A 12,819-nucleotide genomic window follows, 5' to 3' on the forward strand; every position below is an offset into this window, starting at 1 on the left:
GATAAGCCCCACAAGGGAAGCAACAAAACCGCTATAGAGCAGCACGGGGAGCGGTGGAATTAGAGAGCTAGAACATCGGCGAACGGCAGAAGGATACAATTCCACAGAACAGTGACGAGGGAGAGACCAAGAACACAGACGGAAGAATACAAGCCCACGGAACACAGTGACAAGGGGGAGAGCAAGAACACTGGCACTGCGGGAAGGATACAAGCCCACGGAACACTGACAAGGAAGAGACCAAGAACAGGCGGAAGGATACAAGCCCACGGAACACTGACGAGGAAGAGACCAAGAACAGGCGGAAGGATACACGCCCACGGAACACTGACTAGGGAGAGACCAAGAACAGGCGGAAGGATACAAGCTCACGGAACACTGTCTGACGAGGGAGAGAGCAAGAACACCTGCACAAGGATAAAAGTCCACGGAAAACAGTGACTATGGTGAGAGCAAGAACACAGTCACCGGCGGAAGGATACAAGTCCACGGAACACAGTGACAAGGGAGAGGGCAAGAACACCGGCACAAGGATACAAGCCCATGGAACACAGTGATGAGGGGGAGAGTGCAAGAACACCAGCACCGGCCGAAGGATACAAGATCACAGTGACAAGGGAGAGAGCAAGAACACCGCACAAGGATAAAACTCCAGGGACACAGTGACGAGGGAGAGAGCAAGAACAATGGTGCAAGGATACAAGTCCACAGAACACAGTGACGAGGGAGAGAGCAAGAACAGGCGGAAGGATACAAGCCCACGGAACACTGACGAGGGAGAGACCAAGAACAGGCGGAAGGATACAAGCCCACGGAACCCTGACGAGGGAGAGACCAAGAACAGGCGGAAGGATACAAGCCCACGGAACCCTGACGAGGGAGAGACCAAGAACAGGCGGAAGGATACAAGCCCACGGAACCCTGACGAGGGAGAGACCAAGAACAGGCGGAAGGATACAAGCCCACGGAACACTGACGAGGAAGAGACCATGAACAGGCAGAAGGATACAAGCCCACGGAACACTGTGACGAGGGAGAGACCAAGAACGGGCGGAAGGATACAAGCCCACGGAACACTGACGAGGGAGAGACCAAGAACGGGCGGAAGGATACAAGCCCACGGAACACTGACTAGGGAGAGACCAAGAACAGGCGGAAGGATACAAGCCCATGGAACAGTGATGAGGGGGAGGGCAACAACACCTGCAGTGGAGCAAGGATACAAGTCCAGGGAACACTGTGACGAGGGAGAGACCAAGAACGGGCGGAAGAATACAAGCCCATGGAACACATTGATGAGGGAGAGGGCAACAACACCTGCAGTGGAGCAAGGATACAAGCCCACGGAACACTGACGAGGGAGAGACCAAGAACGGGCGGAAGGATACAAGCCCACGGAACACTGACGAGGAAGAGACCAAGAACAGGCGGAAGGATACAAGCCCACGGAACACTGACGAGGAAGAGACCAAGAACAGGCGGAAGGATACAAGCCCACGGAACACTGACGAGGAAGAGACCAAGAACAGGCGGAAGCATACAAGCCCACGGAACACTGACGAGGGAGAGACCAAGAACGGGCGGAAGGATACAAGCCCACGGAACACTGACTAGGGAGAGACCAAGAACAGGCGGAAGGATACAAGCCCATGGAACACAGTGATGAGGGGGAGGGCAACAACACCTGCAGTGGAGCAAGGATACAAGTCCAGGGAACACAGTGACAAGGGGGAGAGCAAGAACACTGGCACTGCCGGAAGGATACAAGCCCACGGAACCCTGACGAGGAAGAGACCAAGAACAGGCGGAAGGATACAAGCCCACAGAACACCGACGAGGGAGAGAACAAGAACGGGCGGAAGGATACACGCCCACGGAACACTGTCTGTGACGAGGGAGAGAGCAAGAATACCTGCACTGGCACAAGGATAAAAGTCCACGGAACACAGTGACTATGGTGAGAGCAAGAACACAGTCACCGGCGGAAGGATACAAGTCCACGGAACACAGTGATGAGGGAGAGGGCAAGAACACCTGCACCGGCACAAGGATACAAGCCCATGGAACACAGTGATGAGGGGGAGAGTGCAAGAACACCAGCACCGGCCGAAGGATACAAGATCACAGTGACAAGGGAGAGAGCAAGAACACCGCACAAGGATAAAACTCCAGGGACACAGTGACGAGGGAGAGAGCAAGAACAATGGTGCAAGGATACAAGTCCACAGAACACAGTGACGAGGGAGAGAGCAAGAACAATGGTGCAAGGATACAAGTCCACGGAACACAGTGACGAGGGAGAGAGCAAGAACAATGGTGCAAGGATACAAGCCCACTGAAAACTGACGAGGAAGAGACCAAGAACAGGCGGAAGGATACAAGCCCACGGAACACAGTGATGAGGGGGAGAGTGCAAGAACATCAGCACCGGCCGAAGGATACAAGTCCACAGAACACAGTGAAGAGGGAGAGGGCAAGAACACTGGCACCAGCAGAAGGATGAAAGCCCACGGAACACAGTGACGAGGGAGAGAGCAAGAACACGGCACTGGCGGACGGATACAAGTCCACGGACCACCTTGATGAGGTAGAGGGCTAGAACACCGGCACAAGGATACAAGCCCACGAAACACAGTGACGAGGGAGAGAGCAAGAGGGCAAGAACATGGGACCCGGTGGAAGGATACAAGTCCACGGAACACAATGACGAAGGAGAGGGCAAGAACACTGGCAGAATAATCCAAGTCAACAGAAATGATGGAGCAAGGATTTGCTTATAGGCAACTTGCTGGATGAATCCTCTCCTTTAACCATAATAAAGTATTAGTAATTGTTCGTCGTACTAATTTACACGAATTTCGTACACAATGTAGAAATGGGGGAAGCTTGCCTATGTGTCTACTAACAAGTAATGGAATGAGACTAAAATGGCCACTAAAAACGCGGGAAACAAATTGCGCATGCGCCAATTGCATGATGTAAGAACGCTTGGAGGGAAAGTTTGGCTGCTGCCCACTAATGTACAAAATGACCGCTTCAGAACTCACATGCGAAGCATCTGCTTTGCTTAAAACTAAACTACGTTTTACACTAAGTGCTAATGCATCAAGAATTATTTTGATTAAATGCGATTGGAGTAGAGATAAGTGGTCTACAGTGAAACCATTTTATTTGAGTCTAACATCTGGTCTTTCTGACTTCTGTTAGTTCGTGATTGGGCCTAAATAGAGAGAAGAGGCTTAAACCCACGTGGGTAACTTGTGCAGACTCTGTAGACAGAAACCCTAGAGTCGTGATCTCAAGCCTTGGAAAGTGGTCAAGGACGAGGTTTTCTCAGAGTAAAAGGCTACAAGTCCACGGAACACAGTGAAGAGGGAACGAACAAGAACACATACACGGCGGAAGGATACAAGTCCACGGAACACAGTGACGAGCGAACAATGAAGAACACTTGTACCGGCGGAAGGATACAAGTCCACGGAACACAGTGACGAGGGAGAGGGTAAGAACACCGGCACAAGGATACAAGTCCACGGAACACAGTGACGAACGAACAATGAAGAACACCTGCACCGCGGGAAGGATACAAGTCCATGGAACACAGTGACTAGGGAGAGGGCAAGAACACCGGCAGAAGGATACAAGTCCACGGAACACAGTGACGAGGGAACAAACAAGAACATAGGCACCGGCACAAGTATACAAGTCCACGGAACACAGTGACGAGGGAGAAGGCAAGAACCCAAGTGGGTAACTTGTGCAGACTGAAACACGAGTTGTGATCTCAAGCCTTGTAAAGTGGTCAAGGACAAGGTTCTCTCAGAGGGAGAAATGACGAAACATCCTAAGGACTCCATGAACAAATGTATAAATGTAATACAATGTTTTGAAATAATATGAGAAACGGGTGGGAATAATGCGTGGGAGACAAATTAAATGGGCAGGAACATAAGACAATGCTATGTAGAAAAGTATTACATTTAGTATGGTGTGACAATCATCCCCCCCCTGGCCTTTCCAATCAGAATACACAATTTATACAAGTTTGAAACATTTAAGGGTGGAACATGCCACAAGAAGGTATAATTGGGATAGTAAGCAAATTGAAATAAGCGGATCGCTGCCAGAACGCTGAGAGATAGACATGCTGTCCAATTGCTGATGGATTACCTGAAGCAGAATTAGAATTTTCAAATAAAATTTAGGAATGAGTGTGCGGAAGAGGACCGAGGAGGCAAGGGACTATGAACGAGGTGCGGAAGAATTGTCGAGGCGGGAACAACTTCTGAGAGGGGTTTGACGCTGGAGTTGAATCCAGAAGAGGTGATCTGTTCTGATCTAATCCGGTCCTGAGCAGTTATCTGGTAATTTGTGGGGTCCAATCTCTCGGCCAGAGGGGTCTGATCTCACAGCATCCTAGGAAAATATAAATGTCAATGTGCCTTTTCTCTGTATCCCCTCTTCCTGATGTACTCGTCATTAAAAGTTTATTAAACTAATTTGGGCAACATAAATGTTACTTTTTCAGAATGATGGAGTCAACACTGTAATTTGTATTTAAATCACTAAAAATATTTTCAGATAAAAATATAAAACTAGAACTGATTCTGTGGTTATTCATTGAAATAAATAGGTAAATGTTTTAAGGTCATTAATTACCACCTCTAATTCAACTCAAATCGATCCATGAGTAAGGAAGGGCTTAGTAATTAAATAGTTTGCCTATAGAATTTTGAACCTAACAGAGAAAAGCCCTAAATTGATTCCCGGCGGGGTTTCATCAACTGGATACTGTAATTGAGTATGGTTAATGGGCCCGAATGTGTGTGATTTAGTGATACTGGTCCGCAGGTTGGTGTCCCGCTGGATCAGAACACAGTGACGAGGGGGAGGGCAAGAACACCGGCACCGCCGGAAGGATACAAGTCCACAGATCACAGTGACAAGGGAGAGAGCAAGAACACCGGCACAAGGATACAAGTCCAGGGACACAGTGACGAGGGAGAGAGCAAGAACACCGGCACAAGGATACAAGTCCAGGGACACAGTGACGAGGGAGAGAGCAAGAACAATGGTGCAAGGATACAAGTCCACGGAACACAGTGACGAGGGAGAGAGCAAAAACAATGGTGCAAGGATACAAGTCCACGGAACACAGTGACATGGGTGAGGGGGAAGAACATTGGCACCACCGGAAGGATACAAGTCCAGGGACACAGTGACGAGGGAGAGCGCAAGAACAATGGTGCAAGGATACAAGCCCACGGAACAGAGTGACGAGGAAGAGAGCAAGAACAATGGTGCAAGGATACAAGCCCACGTAATACTGTATTTGGGCAGGGGAGGTGGGGTTTAGGGGTCTCTAGGTCAGTAGCCAATGGGCTACTGAACACAGGGTGACTACAGCATTGGTGTGCTCACCCCACGTGGGGGGAGTGGGCACAACCAATAATCCTGATTGGGGAGTGTGAGGAAGAGGGCCACGAAGAGGGACACTAGGGCCACGATAGTACCAGTAGGAATCTGGAACGCAAACAGTCCGTGGAGTTCCAATCGGATGCATTCTGGGACTTTAAGGCAAAGACGCCAAACCACCCGATTCACTCCCAGTGTGATGTTTTCCCACAGCAAGAACAAGTCTGTCACCTGGAAGTAGGAGGAGATACACCCAGAAGTGAAGTGGACGAACCAAAGAAAACGGAGACACCCAGGAAGCAGTAGTCGATGACCCGCGAGGAGGAGGGACGAGAAGTAAGCAAGAACGCCGAGGACCGAAGAACACTGGAGGAAGACCCTACGGGAGATCAGGAGCCCGGTGAATCTGAAGTCGGTCGAGGAGACGAAGACACGAGGAGAGGTGGACCGAAGAATGGTAGTGTCCGCCGGAGGTGGCTGGTGAGCGGCCGTAACTCAGGAGAGTTACGGTAGGAACCGGTGAGTGATACCGCATCCGGGGATTTGGGAGTTAAGGGTGGGTGGGAGGAAATACTAAGGGGAGGGAAAGGAAGGGAACGGGTCACTTTCTTGCACTTATCTCCTTGTTTCCCGAGCCTCACTATATGCCGCACTGTTTATGCCGCACTGCCCCGCTGTGGGTAAACACTATGAGCATTCAAGAAATGTGTATTATTGATCTCGGAGCATAGGGTTTACCGAGTATACCGATACCTAGACCACCTCTTGTAATATTCCTCTATATCACTTCCTTTTGCTTTTTGTCCATCAAACATGCTTTCTACACCTCTTCTCACCCAAAACTGAATAATATTTTGATTCTCGGTTGCACACCTCCTATCGGTTCTTTCCCTCACTTTCCCCGGTGTGGTGAATGGTCTGACGGGTTCCTTTATTTCTTTTCTATGAGCCTCTGGGGAGACCCCATCCATAGTGAAGAGGAGCCTGAAGCATCTTCCCCACTAGGAGCTACCGGAGGAGAAGACACAGAAGAAGACCAGGAAGAACACCACTATTTTGGACACTACCCCTGTGACGGTTAATAAAACATCCATACTCAAACATTATATTCAGCCTCCTCGCCGGTTTATCAAGCCCGCCCTCCAACAAGGAGTACCGGCCATCTGCAAGATGGCGGGCACTGGAGAGTGAGCTTCACCTCGCCTCCCCCACATGAGGGGTGGGTTTGGCAGAGGTGGGTACACCTTCTGGGCTGGCAACTTTTTCCAGCCTTTCTTTCCACTGAAAAGAAGGGGAGACTGGAAGGGGGCCTTTTCCTGATAGCAGGAAAGGCTGGAGGTCGCATTACAAAGGCGGCAAGGTCTCTGAAGCTCCCTTGCCACCGATGACTTTTCCTGGCCTGGGGAGGAGTGACGACCTCCGCACAGGAAAGGCTTTGTTTCTGAGCTCAGGGAGTGAAGGCTCCCACCCCAGGGGTCCAGAAACATTTCTTGTGGCGGCATGCTGGAGTGTAACCGTCTGGGAACCCACCAGAAGCTGGTCGTTTTTCTGGGGGCATCTCTAAGATGCCCTCGGAGTGCATTTTTCATTAAATCCCATACAGGCAACAGTGGGGTTTAATGTGCTGAGAAGTTTGATATCAAACTTCCCAGTTTTTAGTAGAGCCATTATGGTGCTGTGGAGTTCGTAACAAACTCCCAGTACCATATACTCTTAATGGCATTACTGCACTTACAATGTCTAAGAATTGGCTTGGACACTATAGGGGTACAGAGCTAGAGTGTCTTAGCAACAGTTGGAGCACAAGGTCCCAAACCGGTCCAAGGATGCTTGTTTCCAGTCCAGGGAGGATCTGGCTTGGCAGTTTGGGCTGGACTGTTCCCATTGAGTGCAGGGTCAAGACTGATTTGCACATGGCTGTGTCCAACTGGAATGGCATGGTGAGCAAAAAAAACAATGGATTTAGGCCCAGATCTCTGTACTGGGGTGAATGTATGACTTGTTCTGCATTCTGTCCATCAATTGTTTTTTTTTCAGTAGTCAAGACTAAAGACGCTAATCAAAAGTGAGGAGGATCTGCTTCTGAAATATGGTGACATGTTGCAAAAGAACAGACATAAGATAAAGTTGATGATAACAAGAGAAAACTTATCAGCAGATGGTAACAACACTGACAGACAGAGGAACCAAAGGCGGCTCTACTCAGATGTCAGGTTTGGAGAGTGCAGCTTATCACCGGTGAGAGTATCAAGGCACTGTTCCTAGGCGTGGGGAGATTAAGTGATTTACCCAGAATGACAGGATGCTGTGCCGAAGCATAGACTTGAACCTGGATCCCCAGTTCCAAAGTCATCAGCTCTGGTTGTTAAGCCACATTGTAAGATACTGCCTTGTCGGTACAGTGTACGAAAATGAAGTACGCTATGTAGAGAGTGCAAGAAATCCCCAGAGGAAGACAGAGGCAACAAGTAGATAATACTAACTCTGTGTGGTAGTGTAGGCAAGCAGTCAGGACAGTGTAAATCATTTGTTGTACTCAGAGGCAATAAATGTGTGACACACTCGAGAATAAATCCAAGACCAATTTTGTATAAAAATAACAAGACTTTCTATATGTTTTGGGAAGCAACAATTCATATCGGAAATATACTATATACAGTTTCAATACTTGAATAAATACCCCATAGACTTGTACGTACGGGGAGACTATGCAGTACTTTCAGTATCTAGGTACTCAGTGGACAATACCAGTAAATATTTACCAATGTCGTGGGAGGAGGAAGCAATGGAAGCTGATGGTGTGAATGGAGTTGAGGAGACCAACACTGTTACGGTCACCGGCAGCAGCTCCCTGTAGGTCTAGGGAAGCCGAACACCGCCACCACAGTGGTGGCTAGAAGAAGTGTAGATTTGGATAGGGGAGGATCGCCCACTCAGACACCCTTATGGTGTCTGGAAGGAAGGAAGGCTTCGCCACGGAGTTCCGAAGTTCAACGGTAGCAGGCAGGCCACAAATGTGATGCAGGTCAGACCGTCCTGGAGTAGACTGTTGTGGCAACGTGCTGCAGCATGCTGTCGAGGCCACTGGGCAGTTTCCAGCATCGGTCAATATGCTGAGAGAAACCCTCAAGGTGATGGAGGCATACAGGGGTAGATTCTACCAGACTGGTGAACCATAGGCCTCTGGAGCTGGAACGTTTCTTTTCAGTGGTGAGTAGAGTCGACACAGTATGCTGGTACTCAAACAAGTGCGGAGTTGGCATGGCACACAGGGCTGTGTGCCACGTCGACTCTTGCGTATGTTCTGCACCTGGACACGCAACCTGCAATTGCAGCACCGCTCAATACAGGTGAGGGTTACCTAGGGGCTCTCCTGCTGTCCTCATGCCCTGGGTACTGGGGGTAACATTTACTGGGGATTACAGGGGCAACATAAGTTGTGCCAATTGTGGTACAGTTTTGGGGAAGGAATACTGGCATTGGAAACCCGATTAGCAGGGACCCATTACTCCACAGTCTAAGTTGTATCAAAAAGTCAGGCAAAAAGTGGTGGGGTACAGCAATTTTTCTACACACATCCTCTCCTTTACCTCCTGGAAGAAAAGACTTTACTCAAATGCAGCCAGTGGTATGGGTGGAGGCCCTGTGTCCGTCAGATCCTATTCCTACTAATAGTTTCATGTAGTGCTGTGAAAACATGATCAGTTTGCTTCCTGTACCAGGATGGCCGCTCAGCCAGTCTAAGGAAACAGGCCCTGGACGAAGGAGCACACAACTTCTGCTGATCGAACATTGTAGGTGGAATGAACGGACATAAGGAAGGACAGTGGTCGCACTCACCTGCAACACTTTGCTATGCACTACTGTTCCAATCGTTCCCGCACACAGCCTGGGGAGCAAACCACTGAAGAGTCCCGCCTTTCCATCGATCTTCACGATGTGTTTAGCTAAGAGTTAAAAAGAAAGCTACGCTGAGTGGACACATTCCAAGCAGAGATATCAAAGTACACAAAATCAGAGGGAAGCAAAAGTTACTCACCTTTACTCATAGTGCTACACGACTGCCTGTTTTATTTCTAAACCCTGACATTACTGCACATAGAGGATCATCACTGCATTTTCATAAAGAGACCATCGCTCAAACCCTAATCAATAAGGCCATGCACTCTACGCAGGAATCACCGCTCAACTCCTGAAGAGGTTGCATACCATATAGAATTCAGAGGCTGGACTTCTCCTCGACCTTCTCCAACGGACCCACATCACCCCTCACATCAAGAAACTCCACCGGCTCCTCATACAGAAGAGATGTCCTTTTAGGACTGATCCACTCCTACAGCGCCTTGCACAACCAAGGACCTGCCTACATAGACCACAGCTGAACCCTCCAGAAACGTACGCACCGCCTCCCTCGAGCACACATCCGCATCGGCAGAGGCCGCTCTATCCCCTACCTGGCGAAAAATCCTGGAACAACCTTGTCCTACACCCTGACACCTACCTCTCTCCTAGAATTCCAGGAGGCGCTCAAGACCTGGCTGTTCAAATGAACCCACCTGAAGCAGCAAGACCCTCAGCTCCTGTATACCCTCACAGGTGATGAGCCGCGCTCCACAAAATCAAGAATGAGAAAAGTTTCTCTAGGATTAAAAGATTGTGCCGGTCTAAAGCCAATCATTGGTTTGAATTACTAATCAGATGTGAATTAAAAATGCCCTCGTTCAGAAGAATGATCAAAATTGATCCATAGAGGAAAAAAAAAAAGTCATGTTGCTGCAAAAACCTTGGGTTGAAGAGGCCTCCTTAAATCGACACCAGTCTTTGCGTCAGGAGATGCGCCTAACCCTTGAACTAACATTTCGCAGAAAGCTAAGAGCCCCCAGATGAATTGATCCTTAAACACATGTTTCAGGGTGAATGCCATTTATATCCAATAACCTTCCACAGTTTAGGTCCTTCCACACTGTCGCTGGTCACAAGTAACCAATAGCGCACGGTCTCCTGAGTTAGTCATGTTTTAGGTCTGTGGACCAACTACTGATAATGCCACATTCCTTGAGGTCATGTCTATACTCCTTGTTATGGAGGTACACTTGATAACATGGGGCGGTGACTTTAACGCAATAGGAACGCCTACCTCGAATAAACCCACCAGCACGTCCACACTACAGGTGTTTGCATCCTGCATGTTAAACATTGCACAACATAAGATGGACATCTTGCACCAGAGGAATCCTAGAATGAGAGAGAACACCTACTCCTCACTGCATGAAGCAGAATCCAGCACAGACGAAAAGCGGCCTGCAATGAGAATGTTTTCTTGGGTGTCCAAGGTGGAGATCCAACCCCATCCATTCCCCAGTTACTAACCATTCATCCACCAGCCGGATCGCACTTGTAAGAGAAGATATGAAACGATAGCAGAATAAATGGACCTTTAGACTCAGTACCTAGCCTGGGAACAGTTGGACTGCCCACAGCAGCCATCCAGAAGGAATACAAAGGATGCTCCGGAGTATGTCTGAAGAGGTGTGCGAGACGGGGTTACTCCCTTTATCCCTGTGCAAAGCGATATAACCATCGTCCTGAAGCCCGACTAACAATGTCTGTTGTATAGACTACTCTGACTTGTCAACACAGATACACCCTGAGGTTACAGCTACAATGCTCCTTGTCATGCATGCGGGTCACGGCTCTTCTGGACCAAGCAAGGTTTATCCCTAGTCACCCAAAGGCACATCATATCCGGACCATATTTGTAATTTTGCTGCAGTAGATCCCTACCTGCCTGCTGTGGTGATATTTCTGAAGAAGGAGAAGGCATTTGATTGGTTCCAGGGGCCCATAATGCACACTGAACTTTCCGGGAGGGGAACAACGTATTAGATCTCATTACTATAGACCGTCGCTCGACTGAAATAAACACCAATGAGCCCACATTGATATCCCTGGAGGCAGCAGGCATGGAGGTCCTCTGTCCCCTCTTGTTTAGTATAGCACTTGATTCCTTAACTTGTGCCTCTAGGAGCACCACTCAGAAGAGGCACTGTGAGAAGAAGATTTTAAACTCTCTCCCAATACACAGACAACATTTGATACACCCTGGACAAAACCTTTCCTCCATTATCAGGAAGACTCTCAGATATGCTGCTTTTTCAGAGTTTGAAAATAAATAATACCAGGTTAGATATGTTCCCCCTAATGCAAAACATCTGAAGGCCACAGTTGGCATAAACAGACACTGCAGCTGAACGTTAGATACTGCTGCTGCTAGCAGGATAAATAAATGCACCATCGCAATCACAACAAGCATTTACAATGCAATAGGTCTCGCACTGGTATTATTTTGAGCTATTGAAATTGTAAATGACAGTTTTTTTTGTTTGTTTTTCCTTTTGTAAAACATAAATAAAAGGCATTTGCTATTGATTATTCCCATTGCAAATGACAATGCCTTTTATTTGTGTTTTATTTTCTAAAACATAACTAAAAGGCATTGGTATTAACAATGCAGACACTGCAGCTGAACGTTAGATACTGCTGCTGCTAGCAGGATAAATAAATGCACCATCGCAATCACAACAAGCATTTACAATGCATTAGTAACATTGGGGATGGGGCAATCCACACTCCTGATCATTTCCTAAAGTTGTAATCACAGGCTCTGAATGACTTCTACCTGCAGTCATTTTTCTTTTTGCGCTTAATTAACACATCGGCAAGTGTTCAGGCCAGATCTCATTTTTATCTTGAAGTACGCGTTTGGCACTGCACTTCGACAATGCCAGAATAGTGGAACCTTTGTTGCAACTAGGATTGTGAAAACAATTAAAATATTTTGTATAATTTGCATATTAACAAGTAATACCTAGACCTGCTATTCCAATGTCTGCCAAGCTGGGCCACAGCTCCTTGCATTGGGGCTCAACTTTGAACTGCTATTAACAGCTTTTACGGTTTTGAAATATTGTGAATCTGATTTAACAGCTGACTCTGGAGAATAATAGGAAAAAAATGAGCCATCGAATTATGGTTTAAAACAGAAAACCCTGCGGTTATTATGCTTCAAGAAACTCATATCTCCACCGCAAATAATGATGCCTTCTGCATGTTCAAAACATGGGCCACATTTCGTGGGTTCTCGTCCACTACAGTTTCTCAACGGGGGGTGGCCCTTTTTTTTAATAAAAATCTGAACGCAGAAGTTGTACATTCTGAGGAGGGTAATGGAGGCAGATGGTGCTGGGCTACATGCTCAGTTAGGTATAGACAAAGGCCGAATACCTATGTCACTTTTTATGCCTATGTCACTGATTATCCACAAGACTATGAAGATTTGTTCCAATCACTGCTTATGGTAGGGGGGGATATTGTTATTGGAGGAGATTCTGATGGACACAAAGT

General features: G+C 47.8%; 1 protein-coding gene across 5 annotated transcripts in view; it reads right to left on the reverse strand.

Annotated features, from left to right (window-relative positions):
* The window catches only part of MTCH2 (mitochondrial carrier 2), a 274,703-nt gene that overhangs the window by 173,870 nt on the left and 88,014 nt on the right, over nucleotides 1-12,819 (reverse strand). For all 5 annotated transcript variants that reach the window (XR_015309194.1, XM_086959750.1, XM_086959748.1 and 2 more), the window contains exon 3: nucleotides 9,256-9,362. Coding sequence is in view for 4 of the 5 variants with exons in the window: in XM_086959750.1 (XP_086815876.1) it covers nucleotides 9,256-9,362 (107 nt within the window). In the remaining variant the exon portion in view is untranslated. The remainder of the gene's footprint in view (nucleotides 1-9,255; nucleotides 9,363-12,819) is intronic.

Source organism: Lissotriton vulgaris, chromosome 2_2 (assembly GCF_964263255.1).
Source record: "Lissotriton vulgaris chromosome 2_2, aLisVul1.2, whole genome shotgun sequence".
Classification (NCBI taxonomy): domain Eukaryota; kingdom Metazoa; phylum Chordata; class Amphibia; order Caudata; family Salamandridae; genus Lissotriton; species Lissotriton vulgaris.